This window comes from Muscardinus avellanarius (genome assembly GCF_963383645.1).
Source record: "Muscardinus avellanarius genome assembly, chromosome: 3".
NCBI lineage: Eukaryota > Metazoa > Chordata > Mammalia > Rodentia > Gliridae > Muscardinus > Muscardinus avellanarius.
Window position 1 is genome coordinate 2,395,663 of NC_137788.1, and position 27,315 is coordinate 2,422,977.

Sequence of the window (27,315 nt, forward strand, 5' to 3'; positions counted from 1 at the left end):
CCGCCAGGCCGCCGCGGCGGTGCCAGCCGAGGAGCAGCCCGGGCCGCCTCCGCCCGCCGCCCGGGCGGCCGCCGCGCTCTCATGACAACCAGGCCGTGGGGCCAGTGCGCCTGCGCGCGTCCCTCTGCGCCTGCGCGCGTCCCTCTGCGCCTGCGCGCCCCGCCGGCGTTCCGGGCGGGCGGTGGCGGGAGGGGCGAATGGAGGTTCCGGGCCGCGCTGGTGCGCGGGGAGAGGGTTCCGCGTTGCTCCCGCCGCTCCGCCGAGCCCGGGGCCTTCGGCGCCGGGATGTGCACCGCGCTCCGCAAGCCCAAGAGCGTCCGGCTGCGGGCCCTGGGCAGCGCGCAGAAGTTCGGCGTGGCGGGCCGGAGCTGCGAGGAGCTGCTGCGCAAGGGCTGCCAGCGTTTCCAGGTCCGCGGGCGCCGCCGCGGCCGGCTAGGGTGCGGGCTCACGCCTTCGGGCCGGGCGCCCTGGGGTCGCGGGCCGGGCCGGGGGCGGGCGGTCACGGGCTCGGGACGCACTCGGGCGCGGGTTCCCAGCAGGCTGGCGTTTTCCGTGCCTGGGAGGAGCCTCTGGTATTATTATTATTATTATTATTATTATTATTATTAATTGTACTGGGGTGGAACCCAGGGGCCTTCTACCTCCGGGTTATACTCCCAGACCTATTTTATACTTTATTTGGAAACAGGGTGTCACTAAGTTGCTGAGAGCCTCACTAAGTAGCTGAGGCTGGCTTCGAACCTGTGCGATCCTCCTGTCCAGCCTCCCAAGCGCGGGGATACAAGCGTGCGCCATCACACCCGGCGAGCCTCTAGTTTTAGAGCGGCGAATCCGCATTGCAGACAGCCGCCGCTGGACACATCTCTGGCGCCCTGGACTGTGACAGCCGCCCCGGTGTGCCTGCACCCAGACGCCCGCGCTGGGGCCCCGAGGTTCCCCCTCTGAGCGGCTGCCCTCTGCTCTCCCAGCTCCCAGTGCCCGGCTCCCGGCTGTGCCTGTACGAGGATGGCACGGAGGTGACCGAAGACTACTTCCCCGGAATCCCAGATGACGCGGAGGTGATGCTGCTCACCGCCGGCCAGGCCTGGCAGGGCTGTAAGTTCAGGGAGCGCGGAGGTGGGCGGGAGCCGCGCCGTTTTGGAGGCGGAGTGGGGTAGGGGTTCGGGGGTAGGGGTGTGGAGTCTGGGGCAGACCCGGCTTACCTGTGTACAGTTGGGAGAACTTTGGCACCTGACAGAGCTCTCCGGGATCAGCTGGTAATCGGTACTGAGATGCAAAGTTCTCAGTCCTCTTGCCTAGGACCCTGGATGTTCAGTTGGTTATTTTATTTTATTTTATTTTTTGCAGTACTGGGGACTGAACCCCAGGGACATTCTACCTCTGAGTTACATCCCCAGCCCTATTTATTATTATTTTTTAAATTCCTTATTTTGAAACAGGTCTCACCAAGTTGCAAAGGGCATCATTAAATAGCCGAGGCTGGTCGTGAACCTGTGATCCTGCTGTCTCAGCCTCCCAAGTACTGGGATTACAAGTGTGCACCACACCTGGTTATTCTTTTTAAAAATTATTTTTTTAAGTTTCTTAGCTCCTAAGGGCAAAGGGAAGGGTCTAGGATTGGGCGCAGCTTTGAGACAGCGGGAGCCCCTGAGAGATGCCGTTGGGGCTGTACCTCTTGCACCTTCCCCCAGGGCGGGGACTCACTGTGCTCATGAGTTCTGCTGGAACGCTGCCTGCAGGGCTCATGTTGGGGGCTGGCTTACTGGGACGCTTGCAGTGACAGGTGTTTCTTTAGGGGTGTCTGTATTGAAGGCCCAGGGTGCAAGCCCTATTTGCCAGAACCAGCTGGACTGACTTCGCATTGCTTGGGGGGAGGGAGGGCAGACAGTTTTTCCCCCCTAGAGGGAGACACTTTATAGTGCCCTTCCAGGGAGGGGTCACCTGGCTCTTGTACGCATCTCCGTGCCGCTTCAGGAGATGGTGCTGCTACCCCAGGAAGGATAGGTGGGTGCCTCGAGAGATGGACATGGTCCTGCCTCGCTGCTGAGGGGCAGAGGAGAGAAGCTGAAGTGTGGTGTCCATGTGGCCTGTCCCCAGGCCTCAGGGGCGGGAGCTCAGCTGTCCACAGGAGGGCGGAAGCTGCTGGTGTGCCCCAAGGTTGCCAGCCACTCCAGGACACCGGCGCCATGCTGCCAACAGGGGCTCTTGTGGGAGGTAGTGCCTGGGCAGGAGAGCGCCGCGTACCCACACCTCTGGGTGTCTCCTCATTTATGGTTGGAGCTAAAGGGTATAGACTTTCTCTTTGTGGTGATGAGCATGTTCTGAAATTGGCTGGTGGTAGTCAGATAACTCTGAGTATACTGAAAACCATGCCTCAGGTGGGTGAATCATAAGGAGTGGGGATTTTATCTCAATAAAGCTGCGAAGACAACCTGCCAGCCTGTCTGCTGGAGCCGTCGCCCCGTTGTCCCTCTCTGTCCCCAGGGTGTGAGACCCGCTTTCTCTGCAGCCTTTCCGGCTTTTGGTGTGGTTGCTGGGTTTTCTTCTTGCCGCTCTGATTGGTATGGCGGTGGCTCACCGTGGCCATAATCTGCATCTCTCTCGTGGCTGATGTGTTGCTACCTGCACGTTCTTGTGGGTGACGTGTTTCTCTCTTTGTGTCTTTGTACATTTCCTAATTGGATTTTTTTTAGCTATTGAGTTTTGAGGCATCTTCCCTAGTGTGTTATGGGTATGAATTCCTTGTCAGATATGTGGTTTGTAAATATCATCTTCTGTGCTGCAGCTCCGTGTTTTACAGTTGGCTGGAACAACATCTTTTGCAGAGTAGTTTTTAATATTGATGAAATCCAGTTTGTTGGTTCTTTTCTTCTGTGCCTATGCTTCTGGTGTTAAGTCCAAGAAGTTCTCACCAAGCCTTTGGTCCCTAAGATTTCTTCTCGTGTTTTTCCACGTTGGTTGGTATATGGGCCCACTGCCTCTTAATAAGGTAGATCGCCTCCCTTTTTTGGCGGGGAGTGGTACTGAGAATTGAACCCAGGGGGCATTCTACCAGTGAGCTACACCCCCAGCCCTATTTTATTTTTTATTTTGAAACAGGTCTCGTTAAGTTGCTCAGGCTCTTACTTAGTTGCTGAGACTGGCCTTGAACCTGCAATCTGTCTGTCTCAGCCTCCCAAGTATTGGAATTACGGACATGTGCCATCACACCCAGCTTCATCCATTGGTTTTTGAACACTGAACCAGGTTTGCATCCCCGCTGGGCCATGGTGGATGCTTGCTTTTAAATCTTACCAGCTTCTGTCTGGCAATATTTTGTTAAGGCCCTTGGTAGACGGCTGATCTTAGGAGCCTGCCAGAAGAGCTCACCATCGTGGGGAGTTGTGGATAAGATCTGCGAGGGTCGGGATGGCGGCTGGGAAGTCTGAAAGTGGGGTCTTGAGGGAAGGTGTGAAGAAGGGGAACTTAGTTCAGTGAGAAGGCCAAAAGAAGAGCTAGTGTGCTTGGCTGGTGCCTTCTCCCCAGCGCATCCTCGCCCGTCTGCCAGAGGAATGGAGCTGGTGTGTGGTCAGGCCAGGCTGAGGGCAACCATATCCTGAGTCGAGTTCTGGCAGTCCCCTCTGAGTGATCAGAGCCTGTTGTGGTCTAGATAGGGAGGGAAGGTTGCACAAAGGCTCGTGGGCTGAAGGCTTGGTCCCCAGTGCCGCCGTGTCTGGAGATGGGAACTGACTTTTGGGAAGTGCCTGGATCGGGAGCGGGTTGAGCCATTGTGGGAGTCAAAGCCGAATGGACCATTGTGCGGGTGGGAACTGTAGGAGGTGGGACCTAGTTGGAGGGAGTGGGTCTTTAGGGGTGTGCCCTCGAGGACTCTGTCTTGTCTTCAGCCCCTTCATTTTTTTTGGGGGGGGGCGGGGATGGATGGAACCCAGGGGCATTCTACCTCTGAGCCACACCCCCAGCCCTAATTTTTCTTCTTCATTTTGAAACAGGGTCTCACTGAGGTGCCTCACTAAGTAGCTGAGGCTGTCTGCGAACTGTGACCCTCCTGTCTCAGCCTCCCGAATGCTGGGGTGACAAGTGTGCCCACCACGTGGGCTTCAGCCCCTTCCTCCTCTCAGTGTCCTGGGCAGCTGCCCTTCTGCTGTGATCCCCGCCCCGCCAGGCCACGCGGTGGGCCGGCTGACCAGGGCCTTTGAGACTCTGAGCCGGAGGGCTCTGCTGCTTTGACTTGTTTTTCTCAGGTGTCTCTTCAGAGCGACAGAGCGCTGATTGCCTCTGAGCCTGGCCTCTGGCCAGGGCAGGGCGCGCGGCTCTGGACTGACGGCATTTCTGTGCTGTTTGTCCTGCTGGTGGCAGATGTGAGTGACATCAGTCGCTTCCTCAGCGTGTTTCACGAGCCGCATGCTGGGGTCATCGAGGCCGCGCGGCAGCTTCTTTCCGACGAGCGAGCCCCGCTGAGGCAGAAGCTGCTGGCCGACCTTCTGCACAATGTGAGCCAGAACATCGCGGCCGAGACGCGGGACCAGGACCCGCCCTGGTTTGAAGGTGTGTGGGCTGCGGCGGGCCAGGGAGGGCTGGAGGCCCAGGAGCACTGGGGTCAGGCCCCAGTGCCACCAACAGGGCTGGCATGGCTGCTGGGGATCTGGGACAGAACGTGTTCATGGGGGCCCGGCACCCAGCTGGAGGGCACCAGCGAGGGCTCATGCAGGGGAGGCAGTGTCCAGGGCGGCCTCCGACTGGCCTTCCTATTTGTATTGCTTTTTAAAATTGGGGTAAGCTGGGCGTGGTGGCCCAAACGTGTGATCCCAGCATTTGGGAGGTTGAGAGAGGAGGATCGCAGTTTCCTGACAGCCTCAGCTACTTAGTGAGGCCCTCAGCAACTCATTGAGACCCTGTTTCGAAATAAAGAATAAAAAATAGGGCAGGGGGTGTAGCTTGGAGGTCGAATGACTCTGGGTTCTATCCCCAGACCCGCACACGCACAAAATAAATAAAATAAGATAAAATTGGGGTAAAATGCGTGAAGCATCGTACTCACCAGCCTAACCATCCGTGAGTGGTCTTCTCTCAGTATCCCTGGGCAGCTGGTTCCAGGATCCCTGTGAATACCAAAACCCGCAAATGCTCCAGTCCCTTGTACAGGATGCTATAGGATCTGGGTATGACCTACCAAATTCTCCTATATATTTCAAGTTGTCTGTAGATTACTATAGTGCCTAACACAGCAAAAATGCTATGTCGTCATACTATGTCATTTGGGGAATAGTGGCAGGGAAATCCATATGTTGGCACAGATGCAGTTTGTTTCTAATGGTTACCGTCTGTGGTCGGTTGAATCTGTGGATCTGGAAGGCTGGCAGCTGGGGCTCTGCACCTGTTAAAGCCTAACTTCCCAGCCTAGTACATTCTGTTCCACTTTCTGCCTCCATGAGCGTGCGGTTCTAGGTGCCCGTGGAGGCGGGCTCATGGAGCGTACGTCGCTGTGAGAAGGCTCATCTCGTGTGTGCTGTCCTCAAGGCTCACCCACGTGCTAACACGTGTCAGAATTTACTTGTTAAGGCTGAGGAACATTCCCTTGTACGGATGGAGCCCCATTTGTTTGTCCATTCATCCGCTGATGGACCGTTTGGGCTGGTCTGTGAAGCTAGTTGGGGGTGAGCCTGGGGGTCTGCAGCCCTCTCAGAGGAGGAGGGCTCGAGGGGCGAGCCAGGTAGAAGCCCTTGGCAAAGTTTGAGGTACCTCAAAAAACAGAAGACCATGCCGGGCGTGGTGGCGCACGCTTGTAATCCCCGCGCTTGGGAGGCAGAGACAGGAGGATCATGCAGGTTCGAAGCCAGCCGCGCTGGCTTAGGAGACCCTGTTTCCAAATTTAAAAAAGTATAAAAATAGGTCTGGGAGTATAGCCCGGAGGTAGAAAGGCTTCCAGGAACCCCAGTACCATCAAAAACAACAACAACAACAAAACCCAGAAGACCAAATGGAGACATTGCATCACACTCAGATGTTTCTCCAGACGAAGCAGTCTGACCCCCACGTTCTGTCCTGTGCTGGGCAGAGCACAGACCAAGAAGTGCTGGCCTGCCCAGGGGCTCCAGGGGCTGCATCTTCTTTCTGACAGGCTTGGAGTCCCGATTTAGGAGTAAGTCTGGTTACCTGAGATACAGCTGTGAAAGCCGGATCCGGGGTTACTTGCGAGAGGTAAGCTGGTGTTGGCCCAGCTGTGCTGGGGCCCTGGGTCCAGGGCAGCGGGGCAGTTGTAGGGATGCCAGCCCTCTCCTGTGTGTCTGTCACACTGCTCTGATGGGGTCAGCCTGCAGAGGTCTGCGTGCTTGTGAGAAGCCGCCATGCCCATCTCACTCACCCATGGGCTGTCCTGCACCCCGGCCTCTGATGCCACGTCCTCCTCCACAGGGCATGGGCATTTTCCTGTAGCTGGTGTCCTTTGATTGGGATCGCAGAGGCCCCGGCCAAAGCAACTTATGCCCCTTCCATTTTAGAAGAGGACCCCCTCTGAATGTCCTCATAGAGCAGGTGGTTCCACTCTGACATGAACTTATCCCAAACAGACGCATCTTCTCTGCCCTCCGTCACGCTCCGGCCCGCTTTCCCTTACTTTCCCTCTGGGGTGCAGTGCAGTCATCTGACCGGGGTAAGAGATCCCCCGGGCTGAACGGCGTTTGCTGCCCGGCATGCTTTGCGGTGGTGCTCTGAGGACTGTGGGTCTGCACTGACTTGGAAGATCGAGTCCTTCCCAGGAAAGGCGAGCAGCAGGCCCTCGGGGTTAGAGTAGGCACTTGCGGTATACTCTGCACCTTCAAGGGGAAGGCAGTCCTTAGGCTGCTGCCCCAGCCTGATCTCAGTCCTGCTTCTGCTCAACAAAGACAGACAGGCAGCAGGGGAGCACCGTGGAAGGGGCTACTCCATGGGGAGTGGGGCCTGGAGCCTCGTGAGAGGTGTCACTGGGCCTTGTGCTCCACTGTGCTGGGCTCCGAGTGGCTCCCTCAGGTAGGATTGGCAGAGGAGGGCAGCTTGGGGGCCACATTCAGCTCTGGGGGCCCTGGCTAGGCCCCTCTGCTAGCAGCCGCTCAGCCAACCACAGGAGCGGCTGGGCAGGCCGACATCTCTCCATGGTGCGTTGCCTTTGAGCCCGGTGGTTGGAGGTGGATTCTGAGGCCGTCTCATTGCCCACTCCACCTTGCACCCTGACACATACTTTGATCAGAGACCAGTGCCTCCTGGGGTGCGGAGGTCCTGGCTGGTGTCAGCCATACTTCTGCAGCTGCTGAGGATGCCCTCTGAGCCCCTCCAGGGTACTCTGGGTGTTGTTCGCACGCTGCAGTGCTTGTTATCGGGGTCACCCCCGTCCTGCCTGTGCCTGAGGAGCCGTGGTGGGCGGTGGAGATGCGGTGCTCCCTCGCCTGCCCCTCCAGGCTTCCTCCTGGGTGACAGTGACAGTGCCAGGGCAGAGGGACCGGGAGGATGTGCAGAGCTCGGTTCCTCCAGAGGCGGCAGGGGCTGGCAGAGGCCTGAGGGTGCAGCAGCCTGGCCACAGAGGTGGGGCAACTTCCCCAACCATCCCTTAGTCACTGCTTCCTCTCATGGTGCGCCCTTGCCCTCAGGCTGCGAGCCCAAAGGCGGGGCAGCTCCACCCCTCGGGCTGTGTCCAGTCCCTGTACTATCCCATGTGGTCAAGCTCCCCATACTCTTGGCTCACCCCACTTGGCGTGGCCCGCCTGCTGGCACTCTGCAATCCTGTGTTTTCTGCACCCCCCAAAGCCTTGATGGCCGTCTGCATCCCACATCCCTTACCCCAGCTCACAGGAGTGGCCCTCACTGAGCCTGGAACTCTCTTTCCAAGGGGAAACAGGAAGATGGCTGCCACCCTGACTGTGATCTTGCTTTCTTCACCCAGCCCGGCAGCCAGCGTGACCTTGGGTTCCATGTTACCTTGGGCACAACGTGGTTTCCCAGGCACGGCTGAGCAGGGTCTGGGGTGTGTGGCCCGCAGGCCGGGCCCCTGAAGGTCACGGTGTGGCATGCACTGGGAGTCTGACGTGGCTGTCGGGTATGTGCCTTGGCTTCAGCGACACCTGCGGCCCTTGCAGGTGAATGCCTATGCCGCCGTGGTGGGCGCAGAGGCCCGAGAGGAGTACGAGCGAATCCTCAGCAACATGTGCCAGAAGCTCAGGTCTGCGCAGTACAATGGCAGCTACTTCGACCGAGGCGCCGAGGCTGGTGGCCGTCTCTGTACCCCAGAAGGCTGGTTCTCTTGCCAGGTGAGCTGTGTGCCCTTTAGCCAGGGGCAAGCAGGAGCCCTCGCCTACCTGGCAAAGCCCAGGAGGCGTTGTGGCCCTCACATCCAGTGTGGGGAGGATGATCTTGATGGGGCTGTCGGTGCATGCGGGGCTCCCTGGGGCCTGAGAGTATACATTTGTTATGGACTCTGAGAACCCCTGACCTGGGTGGGGACAGACAGTCTGGCAGAGGGGCACATCTGCCTTGTCCTGAGTGGAGTAGGTAAAAGGCCTGCTGCTGTCCTTGTGGAAGGCTGGCAGAGGACCGCTCAGGCATCTGAGGGCGTTGCTCCCCCATAGGCTTTCTGGAGGGCAGAGTCTTGGTGTGCAGGGCTTGGGGCTGCGCCCAATCTTTCCAGACACTGGATGGGCTCCACCTCCTAGTGGGGTGGAGATTGCACTCTGGGCCGCAGGGGCTGATGCCCCGCTTCTGGCCGGGCCTCCAGGACACTTGGACAGATCGCAGGGGTGTCACTCCCCACGGGCCCAGCACCCTCGATGACAAAGGCCTCCTTCCTGCCCTCCAGGGGGTTCTGGTGTGGCGGGAGGTAAAGGATGTGTAAACCCAGAAGGCAGAGATGGCTTCATGCTGGAGGCCAAGGGGGCGCCCAATATGTGCCCCGCGGAGGTCTGCAAGTGTGGGTGTTGGGGCAGGTGTGGGGAGCGGGGAGCTTGACTACGTTCACAAGCCCCCCCGGCCTCTGTTGGGGTCACAGGGAGACATCCAGAAGCTGTGTGAGCAGGTGCATGCAGCACAGGGGTGGCACTGCAGCCCTGGGGGTCCCCCTCTTCCCTGCTTCTGCTTTCCAGGAGGTGGGGTGCACTGTGCGATCCAGTAGTTGGAAAAGCTAGAGAAAACCAGCTTGCCCCAGCACAGGCAAGGAGGTCCCCTTATCTAGTGACAGTGACATGTCCACGTGGGGAACTCAGCATGTAACGGCAGTGATAACAAGGGAATGAGGGATGCGATTCCAGAGGCAGAATTCCTAATCTGCCCCAAACAGCAGGTGACTTCAGGGACAGACGCCGCGGCTCCACCAGTTCATCCCTGGGTGGGGGGACCGCCTCACTTCCCCTCCATCCTGCTCTGCCACGCAGGGCCCCTTTGACCTGGACGACTGTGCCTCCAAACACTCCATCAACCCCTACAGCAACAGGGAGAGCCGGGTCCTCTTCAGCACGTGGAACCTGGATCACATGTGAGTTCACGTTCACAAGGACTTCGGGAGCACCTGCCACCGAGGCCCAGCCTGCCGGCCCGGCCCTCCAGAGGCCTGGTCGCTCCCACTGGCCGCGGCGCCCTGTGCTCTGCTTGCTGTGCCTGCGCGCTTGTGGCCCAGGAGCAGCCCCAGTGGCGTGTGTGTGTGCACGCAGGTGCGTCTGTGCGTGCATGTGAAGGCTCTGCTGGCCAGGCGCACACTGTTCTGTCTGCTTGGTGTGTGCTTCGGGCTGTCCCTCCTCTGTCCTCAGTTCCCACCCACAGGTGGATCTGTTGGGCAGCGCGCCTGGTCCAGCGCTCAGCCTGGCAGAGACTGAGGCCGCAGGAGTGAGCCGGAGCTGCCGGAGGCCTGCTCTGGCCATGTGGGGGTCGTCTGGCAGGGCCGTTTCCACCGCTCAGTGTGAACGCTGGTGGCCTCATAGACTGCGACACTCTGAATATCATTGTACCCTTTACCCCACTTAAGAAGACAGAGATCCTAAAATGACACAGGACTTTAGAATCCCATTATTTTTGGTGGTACTGGGGATGGAGCCAGGGGCTTTTCTACCTCCAGCTATCCTCCCAGACCTATTTTATACTTTATAGAGCCTCACTCAGTAGCTGAGGCTGGCTTCGAACCTGTGCGGTCCTCCTGTCTCAGCCTCCCAAGCAGTGGGATTATGAGCCTGCGCCACCACGCCCGGCTATAATTGCATTGTTTTGAAGTATCTAAAACATTAGTTATAATTGAATCCCCTTTTGATCCTTTGTCTTCAGCCCCATGCCTTGTCCCCTAGGGGAAACCACCTTCTCAAGTGTGCGTGTCCTCTGATACCTATATATGCGTACATGAGTCTCTCTCTCCCCCTCCCTCCCTCTCACATACACACACACACACACACACACACACACACACACACACACACACACACGCACGAGTGCAGTGCCACACTCTCATCCTGCACTGCCTTCGGTGATGTGCACATCCCTTGCAGCAGTGCGGGATCTTGTTTGTGTAGACACTAGCTTCTCATCTGTTTCTACGCTGGTGGGCACTTAGGTCAGTCCAGGTTTTCCCAAGCACGACACTGGAGTGGACACCGGCTGGGGTGCACCATAGGTCAGTCCCTGGCTCCATGCTCCCGGTGCGGCCCAGGGCAGGGCCTTGGGTCGCGCCGTATCACCTGACCTCCATGTGCTGGAGTGGTGCCCAGCGTGGTGTGCTGGGCGCTCACCTGCGCTGTTGCTGCCTTGCTGGGAGGGGTCGGCACGGTTCTGACTCGGCAGGGGAGGGGGAAGGAAGCATACTGCGAGTGTCTCTCTCCGTGGGTTGATGGATGGAACACACAACGGCTGCGCGTGACCCTCCCTACCCCGGCTTTGCAGAATAGAGAAGAAACGCACCATTGTGCCCACGCTGGCCGAAGCAATCCAGGAGCAGGACGGGAGGGAGGTGGACTGGGAGTACTTCTACAGCCTGCTCTTCACCTTGGACAACCTGAAGCTCGTGCACATCGCCTGCCACAAGAAGACCACCCACAAGCTCCGCTGCGACCCCAGCAGGATCTACAGGCTCCGAGCAGGGCCCCGGAGGCGGCGGCCTGCCCGGAAAGGCCGGTGACCGCGCCTCGCCCTCCGCCTGCCCGCACTTGTGTGCTGGCCACAGGGGCTGCGTCATCTCTTTCCTCGCTCCTGCGGTTCCTGGAGGAAGCTTTAAGCAACCTCGCCTCCAGATCTGACTTCAGTACTGTTCTCAGTCTGTTACCTCTGCTTTCAGACAGCCCAGCTTCCAGAGGACAGCTCCGGGTCTGTGAGCACTTGTGGGCTCCTGGTTGGCGGGGTCGATCGTCTCAGCGTCTTTTGTACTTTCAGAGTCCGCGCGCCCAGTCGCACCGTGGCTGAACTTGGCCACCGTGTGTGGGGACCACGTTGGTTTGTCTCCGCTCTCTGCTGGTCTCCGTTTCTGAAACCTTCCGCTTGTTTCAGCAAGGATGGCTGAATGAGGCATTATGCTGAGCCCAATGAGGCTGACGGTGTTAGGTAAAACATGTCTGGATGTCAATGACTTCATGATGTGAATACATTGGCATAATGCAAAACTAGCCGCTTTAAGCCTTTGTGAGCTAAAGGCTTACGTATGGAAACGGGAAGCTGGCCACTGCTCAGGCGGCTTAGCCAGGCAGACACTGACCCGCTAGAGGTGAGTGCGCGCAGGACGAGGTGCGGAGGACACACCGGCTGAAGAGCGGGATCCCGGGGTGGCGGGACAGAGGCCTCACTTCCCGCACCGTGTACTTTCTAATACTTGACGTTTTTAAGTGGTCATTTCGTAACATTTCACAATATCCTTTGTGACGTCATATATTTTGTAACATTTGGGTTTTTACATTTATATAACCAGAAAAATTAAAGATTTTTAAAATAGACACATCTAAGAAATTTGCACTCGTTGGGAATGATGGGATTAGGGTGAAACAAGTGTCAGTGGTTTTTACTGGCTGACGTGGGTCATTCTGTCGTCATAGAAATACAGCAAGGCCGGGCGTGGCAGCGCGCGCTTGTCATCCCCGCACTTGGGAGGCGGAGACAGGAGGATCGCGCAGGTTCGAAGCCAGCTGCGCTGGCTTAAGAGACCCTGTTTCCACATAAAAAAGTATAAAAATAGGTCTGGGAGTGTAGCCCATAGGAGTGTAGCCGGAGGTAGAAGGGCTTCCAGGAACCCCAGTACTACCCCCCCCCAAAAAAAAGCACAGCAAGGCCGTTGGGCGAGCTGTGTGGACTCCGGGGTCCCGGCTCAGCACGTGGCGCTGGTCTGTCGGAAGATAGCACGAGGCAATTGTACCAGGAGCCAGGACGCCAGTTCCTCGGCTCAGCTCCCCCCAGGAAGCCTCTGTAGTCCAGGCAATGAGCCGGCCCGTTTCCAGTGGTGGACGTGCACGGCTCACAGGGCATCTCTTAGGCTTTGATGTGGGACACTGTGGACACAGGGCCGTGGTCCTGCCATGCAGAGCTGTTCTGCCAAGTCCCTCTCACAGCCCAGCCCCTGCAGCTGACTGGGTCCAGCCCTCAACATCAAACACTGGCCAGCCACCTCTGCAGAGTGCTAGGAGTGCTAATTGCCCACATGAGCAATTTTTTTCCCCCAGTACTGGAGATTGGATACCAGACATTCTACCTCTGAGCTACACATCCGCCCTATTTTTTACTCTTTATTTTGAAACAGAGTCTCACTGAGTTGCAGAGGCCTAAGTAGCTGAGGCTGTCCACAAACCATGATCCTCCTGTCTCCACCTCCCAACTGCTGGTATTACAAGTGTGCACCACCATGCCTGGCTAGCAGTTTTCAAGATATGCTCTCACCTGGTTTTTGCGGTTTTATCTGGACGAATCCCTCTGAGCCGCCTCCCTGATGCTCCTGCAGGTGGCCTTGTCTCTTGAGCACACAGGGCCCTCTGTCTGGATCTCCTGCCCCACTGCTGCCCAGGATTGGGCTGAGGTCTCCATCTGCGGGTTCTCCCACCACCTCTGCTGATGGCCTTGTCTCAGGTACCTTCTTACCAACTTCCTAATGTGAGGTTTCATTTCTGGGGTAGGCAGGCCTTAGGAAATTGATCCCTGCATAAAGAACATACTTGGGCGGAGTTGCAAAGCTCTCTTTTGCTTGCTCCTGGACCCTCACTGGACAGGGTGCTGGGTGACTGTTGCTGCTGGGAGGTGTCAGCAGGCTGGAGTTAGCCGCCCAAACCCTCAGACTGAACCCCAGCTGACTGCACGCGACACATCCTCATACGGGTCACTTGCAGTGTTTATTACTGCCAGGCAGTGGGGGGCAGCAGCAGTCCAGGATCCCTCAACAGCTTGTCTCCTGAGCTCAGGAAAGGTGCCCGGCACAGTCTCAACTGCATGTGCCCCTCTTGCACCACAGCTGAGGGACCCCAAAAGGCAGCCTGCCCTGGGTTCCATACTTGAGGAGACATGAGGCACTAGGCCAAGCTCTGAAGGCTGTCTTGCTTCTGGAAAGGAGCAGAACCCATCCTCTGAGCATTACAATCCTAGCACAATTCTAGTCGTTCTCAAGGACTGGCATCAAGAAAGTAGCAGGGCTGGGGATGTAGCTCAGTGGTTAGAGTATTTGCCTGGCAAGCAGAGACCCTGGGTTCAATTCCCAGCACCACCCAAAACAAGCAAACATGGGAGTACTTGGGGGTGGTAGTACTTGGGTGTGGGAGTACTTGGGGGTGTAGTTCAGAGGTGAAATGCCCCTGGATTCAATCCTTGGTACCAAAAAGTACAGTGGGGAGCACTGGGTGGGTCTGAGCCCCCCCCCCAAGGAGCTGTCCCGCAGCAGGTTATGGGCTACCCGTTGCTTTGAGAGGAAGAATCCTCAGAGCTGCAGGAGTGGTGCCACAAGATCTACCTGCCGCGGGGTCCCCCTGGTGCCAGCGATGGACTCTGAGGGGAGGAGCCTGGGGAGGACTGCCACCAGCATGACATGAGCCAGCCTCCTCCACACACTAAGGCTGCACCGAGCATGGCCTCCTGCAGCCCGGGGAGCACGCCAGCAGAGCCTCCCACACGAGTGAGGGGCGGAGGCCCGAGGGGCTCTTTGAGGAGCTGCTGCTGCCGTTGGCCATTCAGAGCTCAGGGACCAGGTGGGGCAAGATGGGTCTTGGGAAAAGACCACTGCGGCTAAAGGACAGTGAACAAAGGGTTAAGAAAGGAGCCAGATGTGCTGTGCACTGATGTGCTGTGCACTGAGGCAGGGTGTGTGTGGGGTCAGTTCCTAAGGCAAGAGGGAGGGAGCCATCAAAGGGGTGTAGGGAGGGCCTGACTTTCCTTGAGCCCTCCCAATCCAAAGAAGGGCCTGTCTACTCCTGGGGGAGCTTTGGAGCCCTCGGTTACCCTGTGTGGTGAGTTTGGTTCGCCTAAAGCCCAGGGCTGGAGTGGGGCTCCACTCAATGGCCACGACTGGCCCCAGCACCACCCAGCACCCGCGGCTCCATTGCGCCTCCCTGGTTTGCTCCTTGCGTCACCCCTGGGAGCGCATATGTGAAGTCCTGGGCCTGTGCATGTGCTCCTTCTGTTGACGACTCAGGTGACATGGTGTTTGCTATGTTCACCATGGTCTAAGTCCTGTGATTTCTTCTACTGTGAACCGAACCTGAGGCTGGTTGATCTGAGGGTCCTGACAACAGTGTGCGGAGACAGGAGGCAAAAACGACTTATTTTAGCTGTCAGTTTTTTTTTTTTTTTTTTTTTTTTGGTGGTACTAGGGATGGAACCCAGGGGCATTCTACCTCCCAGCTACACCCCCAGCCCTTTTTTATTCTATATTTTGAAACAGGGTTTCACTGAGTTCCAGAGGGCCTAAGTAGCTGGAGCTGTCTGGGAGCCTCCCAAACGCTGGGATCACAAGTGTGCGCCACCACACGCGGCTGTCAGGTTTTTTTTGGTGGTACTGTGGTTCCTGGAAGCCCTTCTACCTCCAGGCTACACTCCTAGACCTATTATATATTTTTTTATTTGGAAACAGGGTCTCTTAAGCCAGGGAGGCTGGCTTCGAACCTGCGCTATCCTCCTGTCTCCGCCTCCCAAGCGCAGGGATGACAAGCATGCCCCCGCGCCGGCCCAGCTGTCAGTTTTCTAGGAGCACTGGAGCTGTAGCACTCCCTGAATGCTCCCTCTCACACTTTCGCAAAGGCAAAGCCCGTTGTTTTTAAGAAGCCCTCTGCGCCAGCCTGGCCCTGCAGCTGACAGGTGGGGCCTCATGTTGAATGCTGGCGCTCGCCGGCTTTGCAGATGCAGATGGAGCGGAGTGCTCATGAGGAGGGGCTGGAAAGTCCCAGGGCTTAGCGTGCACTCGGGGAGTGGCCCCGGTGTCCAGTGGGTGGCCCTCTGCCCTTGCTTTAGAGGGACCTGTGTTCTGCGTAACACTACTCACTCGAGAGTGACCCCCAGGGAGCTAGCGTGCCATCCCCCACCTCAGCCTTGAAGAGCCCACGGAGCTGTCTGTCCTTCAGCAGACCTCTTGTAGCTATAAGGCATGGAGGGACACTGTCAGCTTCTCTGGGCCGGCCGCATCTTCAGTCGGTGGCCTGTGAGGAAGGGACCTTTCGGGACAGTGTTTCAAGTCCAGCCAGGCCAGGAGGGTGCTCCCACCAGGGAAGGCCACCGGTACAGGACAGCAGAGTCCCGGGAAGGGGCGTGTCCCCGCTCAGGTTCGCGGGGACTGTTGGCTGTCCCTGCTGCTGGACACGGTGCTGCTCACTGAAGTCTTAGAGGACAACAAACTCCTCAGGCCGGAGGCAGCTCTGTCACCTCTCAAACAGGCGATGCTATTTATTTTTGGTACTGCAGCTGTACCCCAGGGACATTCTACCTGAGTCACACCCCCAGCACGTTTTTAATTTTTGAAACAGTCTCACCAAGTTGCCAAGGCTGGTCTCGAACATGCAATCCTCCTGTCTCAGCCTGCTAAGTACTGGGATTACAGTGCAGGCCACCACAGAGGTACAGGGTGCAGGGGCACTGTTCGTGGGGAGGCAGCCTGCCAGGCTGCCGACTTTCAGACAGGCAGGCATGGATGTTTGCTTCCATCTAATCTGTCAACTACTTCCTGTGCCTCACGTGACGGCCTAGCGGTGATAGCCAGCTGCAATCGCACAGGCCAGAACCATCCAGAAGCTCAGGCCCAGCGAGGCCCTGCTCACTCGTGAGTCCTGTGCTCCTCCTGAGTGACAGGCAGCTTTTCGAGCTGGTGCTCCACTCAGCCTCTGTCACAGCTGGCAGGAAGAGGCCTGGAGTAAGCACCCCATGCAGCTACAAGCCACTGTCCCCTGGCGAGAACATCACAAGGCGCTCCTCGATGCATGTGGGGGCGGGGAGTGTCTGGATGCGAGGTGGAGGTCGGGGTAGCAGCCGTGTGGCAGCAGCCCACTTTCCTGGGCGCAGGCCCCCGGCCTCCACACAGCAAGAGCAGCCGAGGGAGGGAAGGGACCAGGTGGCTCCTGGCCAGGGCTGGACCCCAGTGCCTTGCTTCTCTGGCTGCCCAGTGGACAGCATTTCCACCCTTGGCTCGCAAACGTTCTGAGAAAGAAGTTTTGGGTATGGCTCTTTAAAAATATTTTAAAATATATTTTATTTCTTTCCCATATGTACTTTGCAAAAATTTCAAGGTAAATATTCGCTTCACATTCAGAAGAGGAATGTCCTTTAAGCATTGGCACTGAATTAATCTCAAGAATGATCAGATTTCAATAACAGAAAATAAACTCGAACATTGTCAAAACTAGTGAACTTAAGAGACGTCTTCCTCACAAACATCCACTCATGTACCAGGCCCAGGGCTGGTCCACGCCAGCCTCCTACTCAGCAAAGCACAGCAGCTAACCAGCAGGGACTGTTCTGCTGAGGTGGATAAAGAACACCTCCTCTAGGAGATACATTTAATATAAATCCTATGCAAACTGCCAGGGCACTAAATAAGCAGGGGAACCATTCCGAGCACCTCTACATTTCTGCCCCGTCGTCATCCTCATCATCCTTGGCTCTGAAATGCATTTTTCTGAATTCTCGTCTGCTCATGGAAGGACAAGATGAAGAGGCCGGGGGCAGGTCCTTAGAGGGGAAGAAAACACGGACTTCAGTCTCGAGTGACTACAGGGACACCCACACCCACGACTGACCGCAGTCAGCTCTGGGACTCGCAAGTGGTCTTCCCTTTTAGACACAGAGGCAACTAGGCTCAAGCACCTGACCCTTGGTGAGAAAAACACCTGTCCAAACAAGAGCCAGGGGAGAAGCGCGGGTAATGTTGGTGAGACCACAGCCCCGATGTCCCCGCCTGCAGTGTGAGGCCCTGGCTTCCCTTCTGCAAGGGCGACGGGCCTCAGCTTGGGAGCTGGCGGCCTGCCCCATCAGCAAACACCTCATTTTCTCCTTCTGCACCACAGTGACGATCGTGTGTTTAATTGTGTGTTGAGGAGTGCTTCTGTGCAGTCACGGGGAAGCACAGGCCCCAGGCACAGCTGCTGCCCGAGTCCCAGAGGGAGGAGGCACCACTCTTACCTGCATGAACTCCACGTTTCCGAAGAATCGGCTCACTGGCATGGGCTGATTGCTGTCATCGTCAAGAAAGACGCTGTTGTCCATCTGAAGCAGTGGCTTGCGTGCATCCTCTGGCTCCAGCACCGACTCGCCCTGGCCCCGGGGGCTGGCAGACCCCTCTGCCCCCGCCCCAGTGCTCGGTTCCTGCTCCGGCAGCACATCTCCAGTCTTTGCTGAGCAAGTGTCGCTCACATCTCCGTGGTGGCCGTGGGGAGGAGCTGCTGCCTCCTGCTGCCGGGGGACACCAGTCTCACCCCCTGGGAGCAACACACCATCTTTTGCAAACTCATTTTCACAAGGAACCGTGGGTGCCACTTTTGGCAAAGGAGCACTGTCACTTTTAGGGGCGAGTTTTTCTAATTCTGCCTTCACAAGATGGCCTTTGTCACACTTGAACTTCTTGGAAGTTCGCCTGTCCACGGCCCTGTGTGATGTTGAAGTCTGACAAGAAAGAAAAGTGTAAGGGGAAACCACACACATCTAGAAATACAAAGGCTTCAATCCCAGCAGCATCTGAGAAAACATAAATGCCACGACCACAACTGTAACCGCGCTGTCGGGCCACCAAGAGGGCAGAGTCAAAGCTGACGGTGAAGCACGGATGCAGACACATGCCCGGCATCCCTCCAACACTCTCAGTTTTCCCTGGGGTGTCGGGTTTCTTGGAGCGCGTACATAGTTAGAATCAAAGAATCGGGTTTTCATTCAATCCCAGGACGTAAGCTCCATGAAGGCATGGTTTCTTCACCTAACAGGGCCTGGTACATTGTATGTGCTCACCAAATATGTGCATGTGTACAGCTGTGCCCCTGTCCCAGCAGCTGGGAAGCAGACCCATGTCACTCGTGAGTTCAGGGACGGGGACAGACACCTTGGAAACCGCAGCCGCATTATGCCGAATGGCAGACCACAAGAGGGTCCTTTCCGGCCCCTCAAGCTTTATAATTCTCCAGGTCTTTTGGAATGAAATGGCTTCATAATGGACCCTCATGACCGGACAGTTAACAAAGGTGCAATTTAGAGCCCAGGACGCAGGCACACACGCATGGATGTACCATGCATGCATCATGCATGCACCACACACGAATGCACGCATACACGCGCGCCCAGGTAGGCAAACACTAGGCCAGCAAGCCCTGGGCCGCAGAGCACAAGCAGCACTGCACCGTCCCGCACTCCTCTGAGATGGCCCTCTGGCAGACATGCGTCATTAGTGTCTTTTAACACAGCACACGTTGCACTGCCAGCTTCGTGTGGAAATGGCCCCGGGAGTCAAGATCTCGGCGTTCTCCATGGTAACAAGGCTCACCAGACATGCCGTCTTGGCCGATGTGGAGCTAGCGACGTTCTGGGCAGAGGCCAAGCTGGCTGCAGGGCAGCCCCGGGCTCTTAGACGTGCTGAAGAACGCACTCCACCTGTGAGCTAGACCAGAACGAGGCGCAGTCAGAGAACGTTTCCAGGAAAGAACACGCGTGCGCAGCGGAAGCAGCCCCACTAAAGACACCCCAAGATCATGCCCCCGGCATTTTATCACCTTTATGGAAAGGCAGGTCGGGCCCGCATGTGCGCATCCAAGCACAGCTGTAACTGAGTTTGGACACAGGGCCAGCTGCCCATGGGCTTGGAGACCGGGCCAATCTGCCCTCTACCTTGTGTATTTCTAGGAGCTAACGGTTACATGTTGATGGTCAGTCACTTCAGTGTCTAAGGTCAGTAGTACCTGTCTTTCCATAGAAGGCTCTCAAACTTTTACATGACGTCAAAGACCTTGACAAACGGGAACATGAACCCACAGAGGCCGGCCTCTGCACTCAGTCCCCAGCTTGGGATCGTAATTCCACAGCTTCCAGCAGCTGGCTGGGGCCTCACACATCTGAAGGCCAACAACTGCCCACTTCTGGCCCAAAGTCTTCCATAAGGTAGCAAGAATAATACAGAGCAATGCTAAGAAATTACACTGTTAACTACTCAAAGTCTACCTGTTTTTCATGAATGTCTTTCTCTCTGTCTCATATTCTAGTCCAGGACACCAAATAGCACTTAGAAAATAGTATAGTTTAAAGCTCACCCCAAATGTGAGAAGAATACAAGTGAGCAATAAAGAAAAGCCATCAAGAGAACTGAGGAACTAAGGCAGACACTGTTTGCTCAAAGCTGCCACCGCCACAGGCCCTGGAGCCGGGTATCCGGGAGGTGACAGATGAGGGGCTCTGTCCAGCAGCAGACACTCTCAACAGAAAAGAGAACTGGCCAGTCTAGAAAGTGCTACCAGGCCTCCCCACCCAACCTGCAGCCCTTGGCCCAGGTGCCTCCAGGGGCCCCAGAGGTGGCACCTCCTGGCTCTGACACTGCCACAGTCGGAGGGGGATTCTACAATGGGTGGGTGGGGCACAGCGACCTAGAGGACAAGGTACACCCTGCTACATGCAGCACAGGCTTGGCCTGCCTGGCCCAGTGCCGGAGCGTAGTGTGGGCGTGCTGGGGCTGGGCTGGGTTGGGGCTGGGCTTCGCTGGAATTCCCTCGGCAGGTCTGGTCAGTGACACCAAGCGGACCCAGACTATAGAAGTGACACAGGGTCCCAAGAGCTGCCATGCACAGCTCTCTCCTGGGACAAAAATCCCACCCTCTGTCCAGGCAAGCCCGTCTCCCCCTAGCACCATCACTGAGGGTAAAGATATGACACACAGAGCCTGCAGAAACTACCAAGAAAGAAAGCTAAGTCAGGTGTGGTTGCCCACGCCTATAATCCCAGGACTTGGGAGACTGGGACAAGATGGTGCCTCGTTTGAGACCTGCTTGAGGAACTTAACAAAAGTCTATTTCAAAATAAAAAATTAAAAGGGCTGGGGGCTTAGTTCAGAGGTAAAATGGCTCTGGGTACCATCCTTGGTACCAATAAAAGAGTGTGTGTGTGTGTCCATCTCTAGTTTAAAGTGCAACAAACGCCTCGGCAGTAGGTAAGAACTGTCAGAAAAAGAACAAGAAATTTGAAGACAGACTGGTAGATCATGTAAACCTAAGAGCAGAGAAAAATAATGAAGAAAAATGGAGAGGGTCTCAGAAATGTGAACATTATGGGTAGCAACATACGTGTAACGGGACAACCAGAAAGGAGGCAGAAAAATACTCGAAGAAATAATGACCGAAAACTTCCCATATTTACTGAAAAACAACCTATGCGCCCAGGCATTTCCGTGAGCCAAGCTTCAATCTGAATAGATGCAAACGGGAGACAAATCCAGTGACAACAGAGGCATCACTGTAAAAATTCTGAAAGTGAAAGGCAAGGACTAAATCTTGGAAGCAGAAAGAAGCCAGCTCCTTACTAGAAGGAAACACGGGAGGCCGCACATAACATATTCAAACATATTAGAGGACTTAAGGAAAAATGCCACCAAGAACCCTGTACCAGCAACGCTGCCCCTCAGAAACGAAGGCAAAACTAAACTTTTCCAGATAAAGCTCACCAGAGAATTTATAATTTATTGCCAGCAGTTTCACTTTACAGAAAAAAAAACAACAACAAACTTAAGGAAGTTCTTCAGGTTAACGCCAGTGATCCCAGACAATAACTCAAATCCACAGCAAAACAAAACAACCAAAAACAGAGCAGCCAGGCGCAGTGGTGCATGCCCAGAATCCCAGATACTTGGGAGGCTGAGGTAGGAGGATCACAAGTTCAAGGCCAGCCTGGGCAACTTAGATCTTGTCTCAAAATAACAAACAAAGGGCTGGGAATGTAGCTAAAAGGTAGAGCATCCCTGTGTTCAATCCTCTCTGTCAACCAATTGAAGAGCACCTGACAGGTAATCGTGTCTTTTTTTTTTTTTTTTTTTTTTTTGGTGGTACTGGGGGTAGAACCCAGGGGCTTCTCTACCTCCGGGCTACACTCCCAGACCTATTTTCTATTTTATTTGGAAACAGGGTTTCACTAAGTTGCTGAGAGCCTCACTAAGTAGCTGAGGATGGCTTCGAACCTGCGCGATCCTCCTGTCTCAGCCTCCCAAGCGTGGGGATTACAAGCGTGCGCCACCATGCCCGGCTTGGTAATCGTGTCTTTTTAAGAGATGCTTTAAACGTGTGTTTTCTTCCTTTCTCCTCTTTTCTGACTTAAAAAGCAATTATATATATATATATATATATATATATATATAATTTTCAATAAGAAACAACAAAGGCCTGTGGGAAAGCCAAATTGGGGTAAGGAAATGACTGCAGATGACAGAGTAACAATGTTGTATTGTTGGGGCTATAACACCATTGGATGTGATGTGTATAACAAAATACCACAAAAAGTGGGGAAAGAGCTCTGTAAGAGTAACATTTTTGCATTCTCTTTGGAATTAAGCCAGTACAACTCTGAAGCTGATTAAATTAAAATGTATATGGTAAACCAGGAGTAGTGGTACAAACTTGTAATCCCTGCATTCTGGTGGCTGAGACCGGAGGATCGATCGTGGTTCCCAGACAAACTCAGCTACTTAGTGAGGCCTTCTGCAACTTAGACCCTGTTTCAAAATAAAGATAAAAAATAGGACAGGGGGTGTAGCTTGGAGGTAGAATGCCCCTGGGTTCCATCCCCAGACCAGGAAAAAAAAAAAAATGTATATAGTGAAACACAGCCAACACCAGAAAGCAAAACCTACTGTAAAAAAAATTAAAATGCTAATTAGAAAATACTTATGGATAGAAGGAACAGGAGAACAAGACAGACATAAAGAAAATAAACAGTGAAATGGCATATGCAAACCTATCAGTTAACACTAAGGGTAAATGAACTCACTCACCCAACGGCAATGACTGTCAGACTGGATTTTAAAAGGGGTCCAATTCTACAGCTGTCTGTAGGACACACTTTAGATTAAAATACCAGTTCCAGTGATGACACACATCTGTAATCCCGATACTTGGGAGGCTGGCCTCAAACCTGAACTCCTCGTCCTTCTCCCGTCTCAGTTGCCCAAGTACTGCGATTACAGGCATGTATCACCAGGCCCAACTGGCTGAGAGACATACTGATCCGATAAAAGAATCCACACTGAGACAGGAGAACCACAGGTTCGAGACCAGTCTCAACAACTTGAGGCTCTAGTTCCACAAAACCGACAAAACACAAGCACAGTAACTGAGCCGGAATCCACCGCTGCCTCCAACGCCAGGCAGAGGCCCTGGGCTGGCGTTTGCTCCCTAGCTCCAGCCAGTCCTCACCCTGCTGCAGCCAGCGCCCGGGTGCCAGTCCTTAGGCCTCCTGGGGTGTGTGAACCTCTCCTCACCCCACTGTGCGTCTGACGCGGCCGGGGTCCGGCTGAGGTCACGTCCGGAGCCACCTCTATTTGGGTGGCAGCTGTTGAGGGGCAGGATCCCCCGGCTCAGCATCTCCAGGAGGCCCCTTGCCCGGGGTGTACCCTCCTGGCCCCTCTCCTCAAATAGGTGGCTTATTTGAGGTTTATTACTCTAGGGGGTCTGGTTGGAGCTCCCATTCCAGGATGTGCCTCGGGAGCCCCACAACGGGGTACGGTTGGGAGTCCTCAACTCCTGGGGCCGAGGCTGGGTGTCCCCAACTCTCCAGGGAGAGGCCGGGAGCCCCTCACTTCCCGGGGCCGGTAGGGAACCCCCGATCCTGGGGGCTATGCTGGGAGTCCCGCAATTCTTGGGGCGAGGCTGGGAGGCCCCACTCCCGGAGCGGGGCCGGGAGGAGGCCGCCTGTCGGCCCCGCATCCCGGGACCCCTCCTCCGCGCCCAGGCCGCGGGCGGCCCGGTGCGGCTCCTGCGGGCCTGGGCCCCTCACCTTCCTGCTCCTCATGAGTGTCCGCGGCGCCACCGCCCCAGCGCCCCGGCCAGACGCTTCTCCGCAGCACCCCAACCCTGCGGCCCGAGCCCCGCGCCGCCGCGGCATCTGACGTCACCACGAAGCTGGCCAATCACCGCGTGGCGTCCCCGGACACGTGACCCAATAAGTTGCCCCTCGCCTCAGGGGGCGGGGCGCAGCGCGGGAGGCTTGGGTTGGGGGCGGGACACCGGAACCGGAAGTCGGTTGGCCTCCGGGTGTGTTGGAAGGGGCGCTTCCTCCGCGCGTGCGCGGACGCCATGTTTGAGAGGGGCACTTCTCGGGCGTGTCTGTGCCGCCATGTTTGAGAGGGGCAGCTGAGGTAACCAAGGGCTCCCAGACCGCGCGAGCACGGTTGGGGCTCTGCCTTCGGCCTCCCCACCGGGGCCCTGGCTTTGGCACGCGGTCGCAGCAGCGGCTGGCCGCGTCCGCCCGGGCTCCGGGGTCATCGGCGGCCTGGCGGCCCAGCGGAGGGCGCGGTGGCCGGCCTGCGCCCTATGGGCGGTGGTGGCCGGGCGCCTCCTGGCCGGTCGCCCGCAGAGGGCGAGGACATGGAGAGCGGCCGCCCTTCTTGGTCCCCAGAGGGGCCGCGTTCCTCCTACCCAGGCCCCCAGGCCCTGTGCCTCCTACCCCCGGAGCCCCCAGGACCGCAGGATCTCTGCCCGTTGGGTTTTAGACTGGAATAGACCCCAGCCTTGCCTTCCCTGTCCACAAACCTTCCTGCTGGCTCTGCGGCGTTTCGGAAATAGACTTCGAGGCTGGAGGAGCCGAGGACCCGGAGGACACTAGGGGTGTGTGTGCTGGAGGGCCGGGGTCTGAGGGCCTCTGCCCTCAGATGATCACACTGGTACCTGGAGCTTCGAGCGAACCAGACACAGCAGCCCTGCTGTGCCTCGGAAATGATGAGGCTGGTATTTCTTTTTTATAATGATTTTTTTTTCAGGTGAGAACATTTAAATGAGGCAGCTTTGAGAGAGTCATTAGGATTTCCAGTTAAACCTAAAGGCTGAAAAGTGATCTGCGCCAGGGTCCCTCTGTGCCTCCCTCTAGCAGAGCTGCGATTCACCTCTTGTCCAAAAGCATTTAGCTCCGCTCTTACAGAATGGCTTCCTCAAAGCCCAAACCTGCCCTGGAAGCCTCTTCAAAGCATAAAAACTGCCAGTCTGTACGGATCCTGCCAGCTCTTCAGAGCAGCACTGGCTCCTCTTTAGAAACACACCCTTAGGTGATGAGACGCAGCCTCTGGAATGAGGCTGCTAGTGGAATTTGGGTTTTGGCAGTGAGTGAGGACATATGCAGTGGTAGTGTGCCCATGTGCCCATGCACACTGGCACGCACTGGTTCGCACACTCACCTGCCTGGCGGTTGTACCCTCCCCTCCCATTCCGAGCTCTCTCACCGTGGTATTTCCCATGATGTGCATGGAAGGGCCCAGCAGATGTGTGACTGGCAGGAAATCCATTTGAAAGGAAATTAATATAATCGCTGCCAGCTGTTACCACACAGGCGCGGCACTCCATCACACCTAACCCGTCCCTCTTTCACTGAGGCCGGTTTCAGGGGCCTGCTTCAGTGGCTTTTCTTTGTAGTCCTTCAGAGTTTAGGGTTCTCATAAGCTGGGGGTTAATTGCCGCGGCCAGTTCCTGGCTCCACCGTTGTTTGTGTTTGGTGTCAGTCGATATAAACACAGCATCAGGAGCGAGATCTGGAGGCTGACACCCCGAAGGACTCTGGGTCTTCACAGATATGCTATGGCGCTCCCTTCCTCCCAGGCAGGGCGGGGATGACGTTTCTAGCCACCCAGTCGCTTGGGCCCCACTCCAGGGCTGTCCCTGACACTTTTGACTCTCCTTCTTCCTTCCCATGTCTCATCAGCCGCCAGTTCCTGTTCATTCCAGACTCCACGCCTGACAGCTGGGCTTCTCTTCTCTAGCCCACAGCAGCCAGGGTGATCACGGATCCATGGTAGGAGACCCTGCTGGAGTTCTTATGTGTTTCCCTACGACTTCTAAGATGAAGACCAGCCATCTGAGGTGACCTTTGCGAGACCAGCCGTCTGAGGTGAACTTTGAGGCCCAGCCTGGTGCCTGATACATGGTAGGCAGTGGACAGATGTTTGTTGACTGAATGTGTGGGAGAGCCCTGCTGGCTCACAGCTGCCCCATCCTCCTCCAGGCCTATCTGGGTGGGTGCCACTGAAAGACACAGCTCCCAGATGGCCACCAAGCGGTGTCTACGTCCCTCTGCTCCAACCCTGGCTCCCGGCCCCCAGCCGTCCCCATTTGCCTGGCTCATCCATTCTTCAGACTCAGCTCAGCCTAAACTTCATGTTCTTGGGACACATGGCCAGATGCCCCTGCCCCACACTAAGTCTGTCAATTGCGCCTGTCTTCTCTGCCTTTGCTTTTCCACCAGGGCGTGGTAACGTTCGTCCACTCAGCATACATCCCCAGAGCTCCCTCTGTGTGCCGGGGCAGGGCTAGGCACTTGGGTTACAATGATAGGGGCAAACTCAAGCCTGTCGTCCTACTGACTTGACTTCCTAGAGCTTGGCTGTAAATGAGATATTCATGTCAACGATTGTGGGTTTTCCCTGTGATGAGGGTACAGTGGGGGAACTTTCAGACAAGCTAGGGTGTCAGATGAGGCCCATTGGTGACTGGGGGGGGTGTCACCTCATCCCTCCTTCACCCAGACTGGACAGATTGCCCCTTCTGATGAGGACAGACGCTGAAGTGGGCAGAGGAGCGTCTTGAGGTCTTGTTCCCTCCCCAGATGCGGTGTTGGGTTGTAAGAGATCTTAGTGGGAGCATAAAGCCAAGCCAGACTGCAGCTAACTCCTCCGCTGTGTCTCCGGATTCCTCACATCCATTCGTTTCTTTAGTCCCGATCAGCTGCCCTTGCCCTTCCAGGATGAGAGGAGTCATTTTAATGCCAGCGTGTAATGTTTGTGCAGTGTTTATGCGGAACTGGTCTCCCACACGGGTTTGTGAGCCCCCTGAAGCCCTGGGCCCTGCTGGTGGCCCCCCAGATGGCATTTGTGGAACCATGGTGGTGGGGTAATGCACACAGAGGCGGAGGATTGCAGGCGCAGAGGGAACTTTGTATGCTCACCCATATCACAAATTCACTGCTTAAACACCGCTATGTCCACAGCTCAATATTTGCCTCCGACAAACACCGTGCAGCTGAGGAGACGCTGAAGAGAACTTTTGGCTGATTAGCAGTCGGCAGACTCATTAGCCAGGCCGTAGATCGGAGCGCGTCTCATTACCACCAGGAGAAGGCGGCTTCTGGGATGAGTCTGTCACTCCTGACCCTTTGTGTTTGAAGGAACAGTGTTATGGTTTGGGTATAGAATGACCCTGAAAGAGCTCACTTTCTGACAGCGTAAAATATTCAGAGGTGAAATAATTGAGGAATCATGAGGCTCCTAATCTTGGAGGCGAAGGCCACTGATGACTAGGAGATTACTGGGTGGGCAGATAAGTAGGGTGTAGCTGGAGGGGTTGGTCCCTGGGGCGTGGCCTTGGGGATTCTGTACTTTGCTGTGTGTTCTCCTTTCATCCCTGCACATGCACTGAGCCCCGCAGAGGTGACTCGGCCTCACTGGAACCTCTGCCACGTCCTGTGGTGTGGATTTAGCATGTCCCCCTAGGCCTCAAGGAAACAAGGTAGCAACATCGGAGGCGGGGCTTGGTTGCTAAGGAGGGACCTCAGCGGTGTAGCCTTGGGGACTATAGAAGATCTCTCCTCCCCTGCTCTCTGTCCCCGCCCTGTGATGTCAGGAGCGGACCCTAGCGGCTCCCTCGCTCCACTGCCCACCGCCCTGTCCTGAGTTCTGCACACTCCCCTGACATGGACTGAATCTCTAAATCTCAAAAA

General features: G+C 56.1%; 2 protein-coding genes across 2 annotated transcripts; one reads left to right on the top strand and one right to left on the bottom strand.

The window, feature by feature from the left end:
• Positions 1-285: 285 nt before the first annotated feature.
• Positions 286-11,116, top strand: DFFB (DNA fragmentation factor subunit beta; the record flags this gene model as incomplete). Its single annotated transcript, XM_080692723.1, has 7 exons — positions 286-408; positions 969-1,095; positions 4,357-4,545; positions 6,119-6,198; positions 8,106-8,276; positions 9,393-9,493; positions 10,882-11,116. 7 exons carry the CDS (start codon positions 286-288, stop codon positions 11,114-11,116), a joined length of 1,026 nt encoding a protein of 341 aa, XP_080548849.1.
• A 5,888-nt stretch (positions 11,117-17,004) lies between these two features.
• On the bottom strand, positions 17,005-23,406 carry LOC308261305 (UPF0688 protein C1orf174; the record flags this gene model as incomplete). Its single annotated transcript, XM_080693133.1, has 4 exons — positions 17,005-17,112; positions 17,563-18,042; positions 18,911-19,024; positions 23,392-23,406. The coding sequence occupies 4 exons, from the start codon at positions 23,404-23,406 to the stop codon at positions 17,005-17,007; spliced, it is 717 nt and encodes a 238-aa protein (XP_080549259.1).
• Positions 23,407-27,315: the final 3,909 nt, after the last annotated feature.